A 21929-nucleotide genomic window follows, 5' to 3' on the forward strand; every position below is an offset into this window, starting at 1 on the left:
ACAGCCATAGCACTGCTGGGTTTGTACCCCAAAGAGATAATAAAGAAAAAGACTTGTACAAGAATATTCATAGCTGCCCTCTTTGTGGTGGCAAAACAATTGGAAAATGAGGGGATGCCCTTCAATTTGGAACGGCTGAACAAATTATGGTATATGTTGGTGATGGAATACTATTGTTCTAAAAGGAATAATAAAATGGAGGAATTCCATGGAGACAGGAACAACCTCCAGGAAGTGATGCAGAGTGAAAAGAGCAGAGCCAGGAGAACATTGTACACAGAGACTGAGATACTGTGGTACAATCGAATGTAATGGACTTCTCCATTAGGGGCAACGCAATGTCCCTGAACAATATACAGGGTTCTATGAGAAAAAAACACTATCCTCAAACAGAAGACAAACTGAGAGTAAAAACATCAAGGAAAGGCAACTGCTTGACTACAGAGGTGGAGAGGATATGATTGAGGAGAGACGCTAAATGTGCACTCTAATGCAAATACCAACAACAAAGAAATGGTTTCGGAGCAAGGACACGTGATACCCAGTGGAATTGTGCGTCGGCTAGGGGAGGGGTGGCGGGGGGGGGGGGGGGGGGAAGAGGAGGTTAGGAAAAGAAAATGATCTCTGTTTCCAATGAATAATGTGTGAAAATAACCAAATAAAATAATGTTTTTAAAATTAAAAAAAAAAAGGCAAGTCAGTGGGATGGAGTTTGGTTTTCCAGTACAGACTTCCAGAGAGCTCCAGACCTAAGTGAAAGTCAGCTAGTTAAAGGTAAAAAAAAAAAGAGTTCAGCAGAAAGCAGTTTTGAGAAGCCAAAAACACAGCTCACTTTTCCCAAAACTCATGGCACTTTCTCTAAAAAGTTCAATGATACAATCCATCATAGTTTACCCATTAGAATACACATTTAAAAAACAAAAAAAATGGGATTTACCAATATTATAGTCCAAAGGAACAAAAACTATATAACATGAGAGTTGCGAGTTTACTTTTGGGTCAAGTTTTTCCATTTATTTACACAGGAAATGAACACCTACTGCAGAGAACCTTTCAGGAACAGCTGAATATGAAAAACCCAGATGACCACTCCAAAGACCCAAGTCACTGAAACCCATGACTTGGAAACAAGCCAAAAGAACAGCTCACGTTAATACTAACCCCAGCCCACCTATTACTATTATTGTTGCTCAGCTAAGTTGAAAAGTGTAGAAAAGGGAGAAGTTAATATTTACCAGGGAACCAGATAACAATGTTGAACTTATCTTATGTGCCTTGCTTTGCCTCTCAAATCCTTCCCACTCAGTCTACAGAGGTGAGATATTAATATTGTGAATCTTAAAAACTGCTCAGACTGTACCTTAGAAGATTTGGTTAAGCTATTCTCCTATTGTAACAATGGAGGTATTTGATCAGGAATATATTGAGAACTTTTAAAATTACTCCACCCTACTCAGACAGTGCCTATGGGGAAGATAAAAGTTGCAAACTCCTGATTGAACAATGAAAAGTCCCTAACTCATACTTATAGTAAAGCTAGAACCTTAAACTGGGTCTATTTTTAGATCTAATACAAAAAGGTGCTAAGTACCTATAAAGGTTAAAATTAATCACTAAAAGGTCAAGCAACTTACAAAAGGCAAGCTTAACAAAAGAGGTGTGAAGTACTCAGAATTTAATCTAACCAAAGAAGGTGAGAACCAAAGAAGATGAGAACTAAGAATGGGCAGTCCTGGGAAAAAGTGTCTACTGTGGTTGGTAGACGTGAAAATTTAGGGGAGGTGACATAAGAGAAAATTTCTTTAAAAGGAGAAGTCAGTTCAGGGAATGGAGTTTAGGATTGGAAGTCAGTTAGTTGGAGTTAGTTGGAGTTCGGAGTTGAAATAGCGGACTTTTTAAATTGATTCCATGATTGAAATTGGAGGGAAAGAACCCAGCTTGGAGATGATCTTTTCATTAGTGATAAAGACTGCCTCCCTCTCCCTTAGGTATTTTTCTACTGCTTGGCTATTTTCTTTCTCTCTCTCTCTCTCTCCCTCCCTCCCTCCCTTAATTCCTTTTATTTACATTAATTAAAATCTCCATAAATCCCAGCTGACTTGGGTATTTTTGCATATTTTGGGAATTTCCCATGGCAACCACTTATTTTAGATTTTAAGTCAAAACACTAAAATTTATCCTTAGTTTTGGCCAAAACCTTTACAGAGTTTGACCTTACAGGTTTTTAACACTTACAATATAAACCTCAAAACCAGCAGCTTAGATGAAAGAATAATAAAAAGACTACCCCCAAATCAAATCACTAGCACAAGGCTTAACTTGAAAAACTCCCAAAGTTGAAAGCCAAGAGATGTGCTCCCCTGGAGCCTGCAGAAGAAAAAGAGGTCTAGGCTGGAAGGGAATCAGAAGGGACCAACCAGAGAAATGGGGCACTTCTCACTCCCATGTCTGCTCCACTTACTTACCTTCCACAACACCCACTCCCACACTGCTTCTCCTTGTGTTCATGGGTGCCACAAAGAACCACTCATTTGTTTTATAGCTGTAGGCTTCCACTGATGCAAGGCCTGGAAATCAAGAAACATGAAAGATATTTTTGTCACTTCACGATTATTGACTACATATATATCAGCCTTCATAAGCAGTATGTCTGTGTGTGAAAATAAAGAGAAATAGCATGTATCTACATACATGTTACCCACATACATAGGTTTATCCTACCTTCTCATTAGGTCCCTACTTTCTCAAGCTATGACTTCTGCACTGGCTATAGTCTCTTCCATGCCTTATCTCAACCTCTTGGTACATCAGTTCAATTCTATGCCATCCTTTATCTACATTTGCAACTTGGGTTGCAATCTCATTCATTTCACATATCCAATCAGTTGCCAAAGCTTACCATTTGTACCTACAAATCATCTTTCCTATGTGCCCTTTTTTCTCTACTCAGATAGCCATCATTCTAGCCTAGACTCATCACTTTTCACTAGGACAATTTTAATAGCATCTTTTTTTCTTAAATCTTACCTTCTGTCTTAGAATCAAAACTGATTATTGGTTCAAAGGCAGAAGAGGTAGGCAACAGAGGTTAAGTAACTTGCCCAGTGCCAGGGGCCAGATCTGAGCCCAGGACATCCCTAAAACTTCTCTATTTGCTGAGCCATCTGGCTACCCCACCCCAATAGTATCTTAATTGATTTCTCTACCAAAACTCTTTGCCAAAATGATTTTCCTAAAGCACAGATCTGACCATGTCTGCCCCTTTCAAATAAGCTCCAATGGTTCTTTTTACTTACTGTAGCATCTAGCTTAGTGTCTGGCACATAGTGAGCAATTAATAAATACTTATCAACTAAATAATTTGTAACCTATTTTGTAGCCTTCTTACACATTTCTCCCCCTCATTCACTCCTTGAGAGAAGCTTTGTTTTATTCTTTTTTTTTTAGCACAGCATTTGATATATAGTAAGCATTTTGTATAATGCATGTTGATATACTGATTAAGTAAGAGAGAATGTGTCTATAGGGATAAAATTATGTCTGTGGTGACAAAAGAGATTATGGTGCATGCAGGTGTATATGTGAGGCATAGACTAGGAGATGAATGGCATACAATCAATGAATGGATGGATGGATGGAGGGATGGAGGGATGGAGGGATGGATGGATGGATAGTTACACTAATGGGCAGTTGTTTTTGCCAAGGGAGATGGGAAGGAAATGGATCTCATCTCTGGGCTTAGACAAACTTATAAATGTCTCCTAGACTAGAAGGTGAACAGAAAAGGTATCATAGCACACCTGTGCTGCCATCAAAACCCCCCACTGCATAGAGGAGGTCATTGAGCACAGCTGCGCCTAGTGTGCTCCGGCGCTCTTGCATGCTGGCAATGGACGTCCACTGGTCTTTCACTCCATCATACACATCAACGGTCCGAACTCGAAGGGAACCATTAAAGCCTCCCACAGCATAAACACTTCCAGCCATGAACACCACTCCTAACAAAGAGGAAAATCAAAGTGTTCAAGTTAGCTCACATAATAGCAAGAACTAGTCATGTCCCAATTGTATAGTATGAGCCACATTAATAAAAACACAGAAGGGCAATCAAAAACATAGTAAAACAAAAAAATTCTATTCAATTTTGGGTTCTGGGAGATATAAAAATTTAAAATAAGACATCACATCCACCCGCTAAGGAGCTTATAATCTAGTATGGGAATAAAATATTAACAATAAAATAAATGTTAAATTTTACTCAGGAGAATACCTTCAAGGATCTTTGACCACTAGACCAAAATATTTATCATGTTGTGAACAACCTGATGACATGTACTAATTCAGAACCTTTTGGCATTGCCTTTGAGAATTCAGGTGCCATTTCTATATCATGATGAAGTACAAGAAGACAACTTTAGTAAAAACTATTATTTAATATATAGCAGCTTTTTGTGGTAGCAAAGAATTGGAAATTGAGGAGTTGTCTATCAATTGGGGAATAGTTGAATAATTTGTGGTATATGATTATAATGGAATACTGTTGTATCATTACAAATGATTAGAAGGGGGGCAGCGAGATGGTTCAGAGGATTTAGAACACTCCCTAGCTATGTGACCTTGGACAAGTTACTTAACCCCCACTGCCTAGACCTTACCACTCTTCTGCTTTGGAACCAATACACAGCATTGATTCTAACACAGAGGGTAAAAGATTTAAAAAATTATAAGAAGGATGATTGCAGAAAAACCTGGAAAGATATACATGAACTAATGGAAAGTAAAGTAAGTAGAACCAGAAGAACACTGTATAGTGTTGCCGCAATAATGTATAATGATCAATTTTGAATGATTTGGCTATTCTTAATAATAGTGACCCAGGACAATCCCAAAGACCATGATAAAAAATTGTGTCTACCCTCAGAGAAAGAACTAACGAAAGTCTGAATACAGACCAAAACATTTCACTTTCTTTTGTTTTTGTGGGTTTTTTTGGTTTGAGTTCTCTTCCACAAAATTATTAATATGGAAAAAATGTTTTATATTATTGCATATGCAATAATATATATCATGTTGTTTGCTGTCTCGGGGAGAGGAAAAGGGAGGGAAAGAGAAAGTGGGAAAATTTGGCTCAAAAATGTTTTAAAAGGTTAAAAATTGTTTTTACATATAATTGAGGAAAAAATAAATTATTTTTAAAAAGACATTTTTAGTAAAGACTGGCATTTTTATTTTTTAAAATTCCCTTAACTCTGATCAATACAATGGCCATCCATGATTACAAAGGACAGTGTTCAACCTAGCTACTGACAGAAAAGCTGAAGGTCTCAGGGTGTCAAATAAGACATGTATTTTTAGACATGACCAACTGGGAATTTGTTTTCCTTGACTATGCATATTTGTTATAAGAGTTTTGTTCTTTTTTTTTTTCCTCCCAATGGTGGGGGCAGGAGGAAGTAGATGAATAAAGAAAATAAATGCTTATAATTTTTAAAAATAAAATTAACTTTTGAAAATTCCTTTTTATGCCCTTCATAATTTCAATATGTCATGGTATGACATGACTCCTTAAGGACAAGAACTGTTTGGTTCTCATCCTTTTATCCCTAGCACCCACAATAATAGCTGGTACAATAAATAAATGTTCCTTGAATAAAATGGAAATGATTCCCAGTTCCTAAAGGTTATGAGAATGAAGCTTTCAGTAATTCCTATCAATACGGAAAAGATTCAAATGATGATGGACTCTATATTGTCTATGACTGAGCTAAATGAAGAGGTTTTCATTAATAGAGTGACTTTGGGGTCATGAATTTTTCAGCTATAGTAACTTCAAAGTTCTGAAGAAGTTATAATCTACTCAGTACACAATCCTTGAAGTGTGAAAGAAATATGAAAAATAAACTTACAATTCCAGAGGACATAATATAATAGATTTAGAAGTAAATAGGATCTGTTTATAGGATTAGGTTTTGTTTGGATTTTTTGTTGTTGTTTTTTGTTTTTTTGGTCTTTATATTTTCAGAATCCGGCATATAGTAAGTGCTTAAGTTGCTTGTTGACTCACTCCCTGACTGACACATTCTGTGCTTATGTGTTAAATTAGCCTGGAATAGATTTAGTACAATTTGCTGATTTTACATAGTTATTCATCCTCCATTTCAAAGAGGATCAATGATATCATGAGATGATGTCTTAGCTTGCACATGAATTAAATGAGTGAGGCAGAGCTGCACAAAGTCATCAGCCTCACTCTCTCTTCCAGTCATACAAATCCAGTGGCAGTACAAAAGTCAGGATGACTGGCATGACTGGATGTACTGTTTGACTGCAGCATCTCTGAGGTCTGACCAAACTCTCAAAATTCCATAGTACCTGCTTCAGCCGTCTGCATAGCTGCAGGAACATACTGTTCTCATCTGACCATTATATCCAGGAAGTCTTCACATGTTTAGGGTAGAAACCCCAATGGTTTGTGAGTAGATACTCACTAATGGCTTGAGGCCTGTAAGTTACCCTCAACCTGGTTTAGCTCATCTGCTGAGATAGTTTTCCTGGGAGGTGGTCACTGTGCATGCTATATAGCTTCTTAGAGATATAGGTGAGAGGTAGATGAAAGGTGGAAAATAAAGGTAGAAAAGCAGCTCTGAAAACAGCTCAGCAAGTCCTCACACCAGAGATGCTGGTCCTCCCTGAACACCTACACCTGACAAAACTGAAGCCCAGAAGGTCTATATGCTCTTTACTCAAAGTCACACACTTAGCAGAAGAAAAATACAAACCCAGGTCATAGGATTTTAAGATGATGGATTTAGGGCAAGAAGGGATCTTGGAAGGTGTCTCATCCAATAGCCTCATTTTACAAATGAGGAAACAGGCTAACAGAGTTCAGCAATTTGCCCAAGGTCTCAGAGCAGTGAATGGCAAAGCCAAGACTCAAAATCAAAAACTCAGCTGAGTCCAGTGCTCTCCCCTCCATGGCATCTGGCCCTTCAGGCTGTCTCTGACTGTCAGGGGAGACAGTTCAAGATCATTCCTATGAGAAGCAAAGTGTGAATAAGTCTGAGAAGGAAGTATTTTTAGGAAAAACAAGAAGTTTAAGGCAATGGGCATGTCAGACTTCAACCTAAAAGTTTTTTTCATTTCACCTGCTCTGCATCTCCTTGAAGGAAGTTCTGCAATCTGATCCCATCTGTCCTCCTCAAAATCATAACATTCAACACTCCGGATAGCTTTAGGGGCTTGGCCTCCCACCACAATCATAACCTACAAAGAGAAAAAAGAGTGTCAAAACAACATCCCAGAATCTAGCTTGACCCCATCATTTACGGTTGAAGGAAACTGAGGTTCAGAAACTAGAAATGATTAACTAAGATCACATCACCAGAGTTGGAACAGGAAGAAAAGAAAGAAAATAAGAAGGAAAAAAAAGAACTTAGGTATCCTGACACTATGTCTTCCCAAAATGTAAATCCCAGACATTTTTTTTTACTACATTAACTATTCTGAATGGGGGGAAGTAACGGTACATCTTCATGGTGGAAGAGTTTCCATAATTAGACTTGTGGTAGACTTGACTAACAGAGGCAGAAGATTCAAATAATGAAGGCTGGAAAATGGGGTCTAAGTTGGGTAGCTTTACTATGACAAATGATGATTTGCTACACAAAAAGCACGAGTCTAAGACTTATTTTTAAATTTTTTTAATCTTGCCACATTAAACTGGTATTGTTCAACCCACCCCCAGCCCCAACCCCACTAAATTGAAAGCAATAATAAAAATTCTTATCAAATGAAATAATATTTATAAAGCACTTAATACAGTGTCTGGTATATAGGAGCAGCTATATAAGTACTTATTTTCTTCCCCCTCATACATCTATGAAGTAAGTGGTACAAGTATCCTTAAATTCTATTTTATGAATGCAAGAATTAAAGTTTAGGAAGGTAAAATAATTCAGCTAGAAAGTACTGAAACTTTTTACAAATTCCATTGTAGCAAAGAAGAAAGAGCTGTACAGTTATTCTGACCATATACATCCTCACTCCTTCCCTACCCACACTTCAGATTGGGGCATGGAGCTCATTTGGACATAGTATATTAGGACTGGAAGGACTCTTAAAGATCATCTAGGCCATCTTCTGGTGAAGAAACTGAGGCAAAGTTGAAAGTAGCAGATTTGGCAAGTGAAGGTGGATTTTCTTCCTATAGGATGCTACCTTCCTATAGGATCACTACCCTCACTATCGTCTAACACCTATTTGGATTTAACAATTATAACAGACCTTTTATATAGTGTTTAAGATTTGCAAAGCAGGGACTTCCGGTCAAGATGGCGGGTTAGAGAAAGCTAAAGTTCAGATCTCCAGAAAACCCTTACCGACCGATCTCAAACTATAAGATCCTAAGGCGCCGAAATTCAAGACAATCAACAGCATAGACCCTGGGAATCCTCATCCTGGACCTGGACCTGGATCAGAAGGTACAACCCCCCTCAAAAGCCAGAACCCGAGATCACTTGGACCTAAGGGGTAGGAGCGCAGAGTCCAAGGCTCCGGGAAGCCGCAGCCCCGCCCCACTCAGAGAGCAGGGTCGTCTGAAACAACAACAACCCTCAGGGCCTTCTATCCGAGTCCCAGTGAAAGTCACTGCCCTCGGAGCTCCCCCCCCCCCCCCAAGAGAGCAGGCTTGTCTGAAACAACAGCAACCCTCAGGGCGGACAAGACAGCCTCACCGGCTGGATCCTGCTATCCAAGTCTCAGTGAAAGTCACTGCCCTCGGAGCTCCGGGAAGCCGCAGCCCATCCCCCCGCAGGCCGACGAAACAGCCTCACGGCCAGCTATTCTGAAGGCAACTTCCAGAAAGCAACCCGACCCAGAGAACCGGGGGAGAGTGTGGCCCCCTGGTCCGACCCTTCCACTCCAGTTCCAGTGAGGCATACTCAATTTAACCCAGGGAAACCTCATAGAACCGACAATCTGCCTAGGACTAAAGCCTCTGAACACCAGACAGAGATAAGAAAAGCTAATCCTCCACATTCAGAGATGGCAAACTCCACAGAAGCACAGAAGCCCCAAAATACCAAGAAAAATAAGAAGAAAGGAGCGACTTTGGACACATTCTATGGAGCCAAAATACAAAATACAGAGGAGATAGAAGATGATATACAAGAAAATGCTCCAAAACCTTCCAAAGGAAATGGAAACTCTCCACAAACCCATGAAGAATTTGAATCAGAAATGACCAAAAAGATGGAAGCCTTCTGGGAGGAAAAGTGGGAAATAATGCAAAAGAAATTCACGCATCTACAAAACCAGTTTGACCAAAGTGAAAAGGAAAACCAGGCTTTAAAGGCCAGAATCAGGCAGCTGGAAGACAACGATCATGTAAAAGAGCAAGAATTAATAAAGCAAAGCCAAAATACCAAGAAATTAGAAGAGAACATAAAATATCTCACCGACAAGGTGACAGATCTGGAAAATAGAGGGAGAAGAGATCATTTAAGAATAATTGGACTCCCAGAAAAGCCAGAAATAAACACCAAACTGGACATGGTGATACAAGATATAATCAAAGAAAATTGCCCAGAGATTCTAGAACAAGGGGGCAATACAGCCACTGACAGAGCTCACAGAACACCTTCTACACTAAACCCCCAAAAGACAACTCCCAGGAATGTAATTGCCAAATTCCAAAGCTATCAAACAAAAGAAAAAATCCTACAGGAAGCCGGAAAAAGACAATTTAGATATAAAGGAATGCCAATCAGGGTCACACAAGACCTTGCAAGTTCTACTCTAAATGATCGTAAGGCATGGAACATGATCTTCAGAAAGGCAAGACAGCTGGGTCTCCAACCAAGAATCAGCTACCCAGCAAAACTGACTATATACTTCCAAGGGAAAGTATGGGCATTCAACAAAATAGAAGACTTCCAACTTTTTGCAAAGAAAAGACCAGAGCTCTGTGGAAAGTTTGATACCGAAAATCAAAGAGCAAGGAATACCTGAAAAGGTAAATATTAAGGAAAGGGGAAAAATGTTATCTTCTTCTTTTACTCAAACTCTCTTCTATAAGGACTACATTTATATCAATCTATGTATACTAACATGTGGGGAAAATGTAATGTATAAATAGGGGGTAAAGAAAGACCAAATAGAATAATCTTTCTCACACAAAGATTCACATGGGAAGGGGAGGGGAAGAAAACTCCTATAAGAAGGAGAGGAAGAGAGGGTTTTTTTTTTTTACTTAAACCTTAATCTCAGGGAAATCAACTCTGAGAGGGAAAAACATCCAGATCCATTGGGATCTTGAATTCTATCTTACCCAACAAGGGTAGGGAGAAGGGAAAACCAAGGGGGGGAGGGGGGAGGGAGAACAAAAAGGGAGGGAAAGAGAGGGGGGAGGGGGAGGGAACAAAAAGGGAGGGACTAAAAAGGGAAACATCAAGGGAGGGGACAAGGGGGACTGATTCAAAGTAAATCACTGGACTAAAAGGTAGAGCTGAAGAAGAAAAGGTTAGAATTAGGGAAGGCTATCAAAATGCCAGGGAGTCCACAAATGACAATCATAACTTTGAACGTGAATGGGATGAACTCACCCATAAAACATAGACGAATAGCAGAATGGATTAGAATCCAAAACCCTACCATATGTTGTCTCCAAGAAACACACATGAGGCGGGTTGACACCCACAAGGTCAGAATTAAAGGATGGAATAAGACCTTCTGGGCCTCAACTGATAGAAAGAAGGCAGGAGTGGTAATCATGATATCTGATAAAGCCAATGCAAAAATAGACCTGATCAAAAGGGATAGGGAAGGTAATTATATTTTGTTAAAAGGGACTCTAGACAATGAGGAAATATCATTAATCAACATGTATGCACCAAATAATATAGCACCCAAATTTCTAATGGAGAAACTAGGAGAATTGAAGGAAGAAATAGACAATAAAACCATACTAGTGGGAGACTTAAACCAACCATTATCAAATTTAGATAAATCAAATCAAAAAATAAATAAGACAGAGGTAAAAGAAGTGAATGAAATCTTAGAAATATTAGAATTAATAGACATATGGAGAAAAATAAATAGGGATTAAAAGGAATACACCTTCTTCTCAGCACCACATGGCATATTCACAAAAATTGACCATACATTAGGTCACAGAAACATAGCACACAAATGCAGAAAAGCAGAAATAATGAATGCAGCCTTCTCAGATCACAAGGCAATAAAAATAATGATTAGTAATGGTACATGGAAAACCAAATCTAAAACCAATTGGAAATTAAACAATATGATACTCCAAAACCGTTTAGTTAAAGAAGAAATCATAGAAACAATTAATAATTTCATCGAGGAAAATGACAATGGCGAGACATCCCTTCAAACCTCTTGGGATGCAGCCAAAGCGGTAATCAGAGGTAAATTCATATCCCTGAATGCTTATATTAACAAACAAGGGAGAGCAGAGATCAATCAATTGGAAATGCAAATGAAAAAACTCGAAAGCGATCAAATTAAAACCCCCCAGCAGAAAACCAAACTAGAAATCCTAAAAATTAAGGGAGAAATTAATAAAATCGAAAGTGATAGAACTATTGATTTAATAAATAAGACAAGAAGCTGGTACTTTGAAAAAACAAACAAAATAGACAAAGTACTGGTCAATCTAATTAAAAAAAGGAAGGAAGAAAAGCAAATTAACAGCATCAAAGACGAAAAGGGGGACAGCACCTCCAATGAAGATGAAATTAAGGCAATCATTAGAAATTACTTTGCCCAATTATATGGCAATAAATACACCAATTTAGGAGAAATGGATGAATATATACAAAAATACAAACTGCCTAGACTAACAGAAGAGGAAATAGAATTCTTAAATAATCCCATATCAGAAAATGAAATCCACCAAGCCATCAAAGAACTTCCTAAGAAAAAATCCCCAGGGCCTGATGGATTCACCAGTGAATTCTATCAAACATTCAGAGAACAGTTAATCCCAATACTATACAAACTATTTGACATAATAAGCATAGAGGGAGTTCTACCAAACTCCTTTTACGACACAAACATGGTACTGATTCCAAAACCAGGCAGGTCAAAAACAGAGAAAGAAAACTATAGGCCAATTTCCCTAATGAATATAGATGCAAAAATCTTAAATAGGATACTAGCAAAAAGACTCCAGTAAGTGATCAGAAGGATCATTCACCATGATCAAGTAGGATTCATACCAGGGATGCAGGGCTGGTTCAACATTAGGAAAACCATCCACATAATTGACCACATCAACAAGCAAACTAGCAAGAACCACATGATTATCTCAATAGATGCAGAAAAAGCATTTGATAAAATACAACACCCATTCCTATTAAAAACACTAGAAAGCATAGGAATAGAAGGGTCATTCCTAAAAATAATAAACAGTATATATCTAAAACCATCAGCTAATATCATCTGCAATGGGGATAAACTAGATGCATTCCCAATAAGATCAGGAGTGAAACAAGGATGCCCATTATCACCTCTACTATTTGACATTGTACTAGAAACACTAGCAGTAGCAATTAGAGAAGATAAAGGAATTGAAGGCATCAAAATAGGCAAGGAGGAGACCAAGTTATCACTCTTTGCGGATGACATGATGGTCTACTTAAAGAATCCTAGAGATTCAACCAAAAAGCTAATTGAAATAATCAACAACTTTAGCAAAGTTGCAGGATACAAAATAAACCCACATAAGTCATCAGCATTTCTATATAATTCCAACACAGCTCAGCAGCAAGAACTAGAAAGAGAAATCCCATTCAAAATTACCCAAGACAAAATAAAATACTTAGGAATCTACCTCCTGAGACAAACACAGGAACTATATGAACACAACTACAAAACACTCGCCACACAACTAAAACTAGACTTGAGCAAATGGAAAAATATTAACTGCTCATGGATAGGACAAGCCAATATAATAAAAATGACCATCCTACCCAAACTTATTTATCTATTTAGTGCCATACCCATTGAACTACCAAAATACTTCTTCACTGATTTAGAAAAAACCATAACAAAGTTCATTTGGAAGAACAAAAGATCAAGGATATCCAGGGAAATAATGAAAAAAAAAAACACATATGATGGGGGCCTTGCAGTCCCTGACCTTAAACTATATTATAAAGCAGCAGTCATCAAAACAATTTGGTACTGGCTAAGAAACAGAAAGGAAGATCAGTGGAATAGACTGGGGGAAAGAGACCTCAGCAAGACAGTATACGATAAACCCAAAGATCCCAGCTTTTGGGACAAAAATCCACTATTCGATAAAAACTGCTGGGAAAATTGGAAGACAGTGTGGGAGAGACTAGGAATAGATCAACACCTCACACCCTACACCAAGATAAATTCAAAATGGGTGAGTGACTTAAACATAAAGAAGGAAACCATAAGTAAATTGGGTAAACGCAGAATAGTATACATGTCAGACCTTTGGGAGGGGAAAGGCTTTAAAACCAAGCAAGACATAGAAAGAATCACAAAATGTAAAATAAATAATTTTGACTACATCAAACTAAAAAGCTTTTGTACAAACAAAACCAATATAACTAAAATCAGAAGGGAAACAACAAATTGGGGAAAAATCTTCATAGAAACCTCTGACAAAGGTTTAATTACTCATATTTATAAAGAGCTAAATCAATTGTACAAAAAATCAAGCCATTCTCCAATTGATAAATGGGCAAGGGACATGGATAGGCAGTTCTCAGATAAAGAAATCAAAACTATTAACAAGCACATGAAGAAGTGTTCTAAATCTCTTATAATCAGAGAGATGCAAATCAAAACAACTCTGAGGTATCACCTCACACCTAGCAGATTGGCTAACATAACAGCAAAGGAAAGTAATGAATGCTGGAGGGGATGTGGCAAAGTAGGGACATTAATTCATTGCTGGTGGAGTTGTGAACTGATCTAACCATTCTGGAGGGCAATTTGGAACTATGCCCAAAGGGTGACAAAAGAATATCTACCCTTTGATCCAGCCATAGCACTGCTGGGTCTGTACCCCAAAGAGATAATGGACAAAAAGACTTGTACAAAAATATTCATAGCTGCGCTCTTTGTGGTGGCCAAAAACTGGAAAACGAGGGGATGCCCATCAATTGGGGAATGGCTGAACAAACTGTGGTATATGTTGGTGATGGAATACTATTGTGCTAAAAGGAATAATAAAGTGGAGGAGTTCCATGGAGACTGGAACAACCTCCAGGAAGTGATGCAGAGCGAGAGGAGCAGAACCAGGAGAACATTGTACACAGAGACTAATACACTGTGGTATAATCGAACGTAATGGACTTCTCCATTAATGGCGGTGTAATGTCCCTGAACAATTTGCAGGGATCCAGGAGAAAAAAACACTATTCATAAGCAAAGGATAAACTATGGGAGTGGAAACACCGAGGAAAAGCAACTGCCTGAATACAGCCGTTGAGGGGGCATGACAGAGGAGAGACTCTAAATGAACACTCTAATGCAAATATTATCAACAAAGCAATGGGTTCAAATCAAGAAAACATCTAATGCCCAGTGGATTTACGCGTCGGCTATGGGGGGGGGGGGGGGGGGGAGGAAACGAAAATGATCTATGTCTTTAACGAATAATGCTTGGAAATGATCAAATAAAATATATTTAAAAAAAAAAAGATTTGCAAAGCAATTCACATATATTTTTTCAGTGGCACAACAAAGCTCTAAAGTGGATGGATGTTATTATTGCCCCCACTATATAGATAAGAGAAGGCCTCAGATGATAAACATAAGAAGCAGAAATTAAAACCAAGTCCTCCACAAAAAAAACTAGAAAATGGGGGGAGGGGGTGTCCCTTGATTGGGGAATGGCTGAACAAATTGTGGTATCTGTTGGTGGTGGAATACTATTGTGCTATAAAGAATGAAGAACTGCTTGATTTCTCTATAAACTGGAAAGACCTCCATGAACTGATGCGGAGTTATATGAGCAGAACCAGGAGAATATTGTACACAAAAAGTGAAACACTGTAGAACAATCAAATGTAACAGACTTTGCTAATAGCAATGCAATGATCCAGGACAATCCCGAGGGACTTAAGAGAAAGAATGCTATCCACATCAAGAGATGTGGGAGCAGAAACACAGAAGGAAAACATATGATTTATCACTTGTTCATGTGGGTATAGGATTTGGAGTTTTGGTTTTTAGGAGATTATTTCATTTAAAAAATGAATAATATAGAAACAGGTATCAAGTAATAACACATGTATAACCCAGTGGAATTGCTTGTCAGCTCCAGGAGTAGAGAAGGAAATGAATCATGTAACCATGGAAAAATATTTTAAAACAAATAAAATTAATTTTTTTAAAAAAGTCCTCCAGTATTGTTCACTGTGCAAGGCTACCTCCTTGTCATTACTCTGTCAGAAGCTGCCTACCATAAATGAATTATCAATGTTTAAAAAAAAAACAAACCAGAATACAGCAAAAAAAAAAATGAACATAATTCTGAAAGCATACTCAATTTCATTTAAAATTTATTTGATGATTCAAAAGGAACTAAAGAACTTACAGTCTTAACCTGGATAGAGCACTGGACCTGGAATCTTACAGGGAGACATGAGTGCAGATGTGGCTTCATTAGTCACTAGCTTTGTGACCCCTACCAAGACATTTAACCTTTTTTCATTTCAGTTTTCTCATGTAAAAAGGGAGTAATAAAAACTATTCCCAGGGTTATTTTGAAGAAAAAAGTGAACAACAATAATAAACTACTTTGCAAACCTTAGCTATTATTATTAACATTAACATGGTATAATTCTCCAGTAGATGTGAGGACATGCTGGATAATAGAACATTACAGAAGGACTGACAAATCAGTGAATCAATAAGTATTTATTAAGTATCTACAACTTTTATGGTAGGCACTTGGATAGTTGAAATATGAAAGATGAAATGATCTCTACTCTAAAGTAATTCTAATTAAGGAAGAACAAGGAGTCAAGGACAATGCTGAGATTACAAATTTGGGAGTTTGAAAGAATGGTGGTTCCTATAACAGAAAACAGGGAAGTTTGAAATATAGGTAGTTTTGAGGGAAAGATAATGAGTTTTATTTTGAATATTTTGACTTTGAGATGTTTCTGGAACACTTAGTTTAATATGTCAACTAAGCATTCATGATATACAACTGAAGCTTAGGGGTGAGACTGGGACTATATGCATAGATCTGTGAGGCATCTGCATAGAAATAATAACTAAATTAATGGGAGCTGATGAGGTGCCCAAGAATGAGAGTTTATAGAGAAAAGAAGAGGGCCCAGGACAGAGACTGACCAAAAGCTCACAGCAAGGACACATAGATGATGACAGAAAAGGGGACTAAGATGAAAAGTAGGAGAACCAAGAGAGAGTAGTGTCACAAAAACCCAAAGAAGAGAGAGAATACAGGAGGCAGTCAACAGAGTAAAATGTAATAAATAGCTCAAGAAGGATGAAGATTGAGGAGAAAAAAGCCCATTAGATTTGACAATTTAGAAACCATTGACAACTGCCATATAGAGCATTATATTGGGCAATAAAAGGATCACATAACCAAAAAGTTGGAGGAGTAGACATTTTCTCCATTCCACATTTACTTAAAAAATAAAAATAAAAATTCTCCAAAGAGGTTTTTCTCTTGCTGCCAGTGTGCCCCAACACTGCATTTCCTCCATCACATTGCAATAGGCAACAGGTAGGACTATGCCCAGCCACATGAGAAGGACAGAAGGGATTAGGGTGAAAAATCAAATCTCCTTCTGCTTGGGGCAGCCCCTAGGTTAAGAAACTATAAGGCTACAGAGAATCCACCTAGAACATACATGCTGCCCTCCCCAAACCCTGCAAAAGATGGATGAGGTTTAATTAGCTCAACCAGAGACCTAAAGAATGGACAGAATTGAGGTGTAGTGGCAGCCCTGGTGCTGAAAGGAAGGAGAATAAATCCATAAGGGACTAGTTCTAGCATCCCAAAAGCTACTTAGGAAAGAAACCAAGATTGGTGAAAAGTACATATCTCAAGTGGGAAAAGGCTGAGTCAGAGGTTTACGCCATCAAAGGAAGAGTCAGAAAGTAAGTGACAGAAGAATATAAAGGAATGAAAACTAAAAACCACTAAAAATTTCAAGAATATAATTCAATTAAATACTTAGTGTACAAATCAATATGTAAATAGATTTAACCCCAAAATTCTCAAACCTATAAGTAGAATCTGTAAGAGAGGGTCCTGAACCAATAACTATTTATTAAAGGAACCAGTCCCCTTCAACAAATAGGATCCAAGACCTTCCTTGTGTTCTGAGATCCCAGTTCACACAATTATCTGTTAGTGCAGCCTAAGGCAAAATTACCCCCCAAAAAAATACCAAAAAATAAAAATAATTATTGGAACCAACTTTTCATAGTTATATGTCAACAAAACTGAGAACACAAAATAAATTAAAGATATCTTTTAAAAATTTACTCAAACTAATAAGCAACCATCTTCAGTAATCTAGACTGAGAAAATGAAATAGAACTATATATGAAAGTATTTACAATGTTCCATCTATGAAATAAATATAAGACCAGGGAAGGATAAAGAAAAAGAACTATAATGAATATTGGTTAAAATTCTTTAAAATAAAATCCTAGCAAAAAGACAATGAATTTATACAAGAAATAATTTATTATGACCAAATTAGATTTATATTGTAAACCACTAGACTAGAGAGAGGAAGTATCTTATCCTAGCTATTGTGAGGATCAAATGAGGTCGAAATGAAATATTTTGCAAATGATATGTCAGCTATTGTTAATAGTTATTCTTATTATTGTTATCTTGAATTTTTTTATGGAATTAGGATAGAAGTGCTCTTGGGACAATTCACTATACTGCTATTACTCCTTTATAAGCATAATGTCTGGGAACTATTGAACAGCCTTTTATGTTGCTGGAGTCAAGTATTAGGATGTAACCTCATCCTCTGTAGTTATTATATGATGCTGACTCTACCATTAACAATGTAGACATTTGGAATCATTTTCCCAAGAGTTCCAAGACCATACTCTCTCATAACCAAGGTCACTTTGGCTGCCCGAATAAAGAAATATAGTATAGGGCCATGGAATACAACAAACCTAAATAATCCAGATGTGTGCTGAGATCAAAATCATGGCCCAGTAGCCATCAACCCCATCCACCAAATAGGAAAACAGAATTAATAAATTTTTTAAAATAACAATAGTAGCTAAAATTGATATAGTTCTATGTACTGGGCACTGTGTTAAGCACTTTACAATCATTTCATTTGATCTCCACAACAACCCCAGGAGTTCATGATATCATTAAATCCATCATACAAACTAAGGCAAACAGAGATTAAGTGACTTGCCCAGGATCGCACAGTTAATACATTTCTAAGGTTGGATTTGTCAGGTTTTCCTAATTCTCCCTCTGATAATCTATCCACTTACCTTTCTGGGTTAAAAAATGATAGAACCTTTCTTAATTATAATTGAAGACATCTCAGTGTGATGGGGAAAAAAACCACTAGACTTAGAGTCAAGAAAACTGTTCATATCCCAGGTCCTCCACAGACTGGCAGCATGATTTTAAACAACTTATCATACTCTGAACCTCAATTTCTTCAACTGCAAAATGGGTGATAATATACTAACAACCTCACCAGATTATGTGAAAACTGCTTTCTAAATCTTAAAGAACTCTTTTTTTCCATGTATGCGTATGTGCACATGTGCGTGCATGTGTGTAAATGGTTATTATTAGTAAAACTGCCCTCAAAACTGGCAATGTTGCCTATGGTCAACAGACACAGAATCTCAAGGACAGTGTGAAATATGGGACCTTTTCTCAATAAGAAGTCAAGAAACCAACAAAGACATTGTGGAAACCAACAAAGACAAAAGTCTGATGGCCTGACCTCCTAGTGCTTTGTCCAATTTAGTAAGGAGAGGTCATCTCACCCTGCCTATAGCTCTTACCTGAAAACCCTTCTTCAAATAAGGACCAGAGACTCTCCAAGTACTTCTGGTCAAAAAAAATGTCATTTAATTTCATTTAAGGGAGAAATTATAAAAAGACATGCTAAATTAACCCCTCATTTCAGTAAATTTCCAAAGGTTCCATTTGCATTCTCCTGGAACATCATTTTCCCTGTTGCCATCTGCAGTGTGGGGTAATGTAGGAGTATTCATTGTGCCTGAGAGATGTTCTCTAGTTGTCCATGGCAACCCATCCTAGGGTGATGTTATGGTTGGTATATGTGTGGGTTCTAAAATTATGTTGTTAGCTATTCCATCTTGAACATGTTAGTTTTATCTGTGCATACACAGTTTTGTTGGGAGTGTGGGGACCCCTTGCCATCCTCCCTGGAAACTAAAGAAAGTACCATTCCTCTAGTAGTGTGAGACATGAGGAAAGGGGACAGTGCTGAAAATTATCTGAATCCTGTTCCCTTCACCCAATATTCACCATCTTCTTTCTCTCACCATCCAAACTGTTTCTGAAAGCCCAGTTCTTATTAGCCTACCTGGATTGCAACAATACACATTAAAGCTTCCCTGGAATCAAAATCTTGCCGGTTGCTCCTTTGGGTCTATATCAGTTACACATTTATAGTTTACCTATACCCAAAATGTGCATATTCCAACATCTTATGACATTATCCTATGAACCAAAGATTTCACTTCTAGGCATATACCTTCAGAAGATTTCTAAGGAAAAGAAAGATTCTTTACACATCAAACATTTATAGAAGCACTTTTTTGTCAAAGAATAGGACTAGAAAAATAGTTACTGTCCTTTGATTGAGGGTTGGCTTAACAGACTGTGGTACACTAATATAAATGAATTCTAAGAACTTAGAGAAGAATGGAAATACTTTTAAGAACTGATACAAAGTAAGTAGAGACCAGCCAAAATACAGTAGAGTATGAAGAAGCAATATAGTTCAGTTTTTCCCCTACATCTCCTCCTCTAGAAAGGGCATCAGATTCAGTCGGTACAAGAAAGTAGGTACAACAAGTAGGAACAAGAACAAGAGCCCACCAGCAGCTGTGTTGCTCTGATTCCAGAGTTGGGTCACAGATCCAAGCATGGAGTCAGGGAAGTTCTCAGATCAAACCTGTGGCTGTAAACTATGGCAAGAAGTAACTCCAATTCATAACCTGGACTGAAACTGCATGCTGGTCAACGAACAAGAGCAGAAGTACAGCTCTGTAGCACTGACTCATATAAGATTTGCAGATTCCATAAACATACCCAAATTGGGGCCTGTAGCTGAGTAATGAAGACAGAGAATTCAGACCAAGGGTGAACCAAAAGCTCCATCACTGTGAAACTGCCAAACCTCCAAGCTACCTAAAAGAGGCTGAGGACAGCAAGCAGCTGTTGACTGAAGCTCTGAACATAGGAGCAAATCTAAAGTTGCTTAAACCAGACTCAAACTAGGATCAAGAGGTGGCAGATCTCAAACCAGGAGGACAGCAATCAAGTTTCATAAGAAAACTTAGGGAAAACTGAAAGATTGCAGGATCCTAGAGGCCAGAGCTGCCTCTAGGATCCTTGAAGAACAAAGCATTTAATTTCACAAATCAGAACCAAAAAAGGTCCCAACATTCCCTCCATAAGGGAAAAGGGAAGGAAAGGGAAGAAGGGAGATGGGGGGAAGGAGGGGAGGGGAGGGGAGGAGAAGAAAAGGCAGGGAAAGGGAGGGATGGAGGGAAGGAGGAAATATGAAGTATTTCCAAAAAGTAACCTGGAAAAAAAAAGTAAGTTGTGACCAAAAAGTAAGTCTGGATAGCTGTTATTTCAAGAAACGGTGAAAGAAAACTTCTCAAATCCATTCGAATTGGTTGTTGCTCAGTCATTTCAATTTTAAATCTTTGTGACCCCATTTGGGATTTTGGATATTGGAGTAGTTTGTCATTTTCTTTTTCCAGCTCATTTTACAGACGAGGAAACTGAAGCAGAGTGATTTACCCAGGATCACACAGCTAGTAAGTATATGAAGTGAAATCTAAACTCAGGAAGATAAGTCTTTCTGTTTCCAGGTCAGCACTCTATCCACCCAGCTACCTAAACACTCATTAGAACCAGAGGGCAAAATAAAAATAGAATCCACTAAAAAAATTGACTAGTTGTCTCTTGGAAAAAAATTCAAAATGAAAATTCTCAGGAACAATAGAGCCAAAATCCAAAGCGTCAAAGGTTAATTGAAAACGTCTTCAAATAATCAGAAAGAAAAACTTCAGCTACCAAGGAGCCACAATCAAGATTATCCAAGATCTGCCAGCTACCACTTACAAGGAGAAGAAAACTCGGAATATGAAATATAAAAAATCAAAGGTTATGGGCTTATGTTGGAGAAAAAAACAGATGCATTAATGCACTGTTGATGAGCTGGAAATACATACCAAAATGTCACTAACCTATGCATATCCTATGGCACAGCAATACCACTATTAGGTTTATAACCTAAAAATAGTAAAGAAAGAAGAAAAGGACCCCACTCAAATATATATATATATAAGCTCATTTTTGAAATAGCAAAAAATTGTAGTATATGAATGTAAGGGAATATTATTGTACCATAAGAAATAATGAAATGGACTGGGAAACTGTGTATGAATTGATGCAGATAAGTGAAGAGAATTAGGAAAATTATTTATATAATACCAAAAACATTATAAATAAAAAGCTATTGTGAAAGACTCAAGAATTCTAATTAATGAAATGACAAGCTATGGTTCCAGAGAACTGAAGATGAAATATGATTGTTAATAGACAAGATGCAAAAGTTTTAGACATAGTCAATGTATATATTTGTTTTAAGATTTTCTTTTTTTTGTTTGTT

The 21929-nt window shown here is 37.6% G+C and overlaps 1 protein-coding gene across 8 annotated transcripts in view; it reads right to left on the reverse strand.

The window, feature by feature from the left end:
- KLHL3 (kelch like family member 3) overlaps positions 1–21929 on the reverse strand; it is a 205670-nt gene that overhangs the window by 44032 nt on the left and 139709 nt on the right. For all 8 annotated transcript variants that reach the window (XR_008915034.1, XM_016424080.2, XM_007473295.3 and 5 more), the window contains 3 exons: positions 7146–7263; positions 3801–3998; positions 2466–2567 (listed from right to left, as the gene is read on the reverse strand). Coding sequence is in view for 7 of the 8 variants with exons in the window: in XM_016424080.2 (XP_016279566.1) it covers positions 2466–2567; positions 3801–3998; positions 7146–7263 (418 nt within the window). In the remaining variant the exon portion in view is untranslated. The remainder of the gene's footprint in view (positions 1–2465; positions 2568–3800; positions 3999–7145; positions 7264–21929) is intronic.

This window comes from Monodelphis domestica, chromosome 1 (genome assembly GCF_027887165.1).
Source record: "Monodelphis domestica isolate mMonDom1 chromosome 1, mMonDom1.pri, whole genome shotgun sequence".
Lineage (NCBI taxonomy): Eukaryota > Metazoa > Chordata > Mammalia > Didelphimorphia > Didelphidae > Monodelphis > Monodelphis domestica.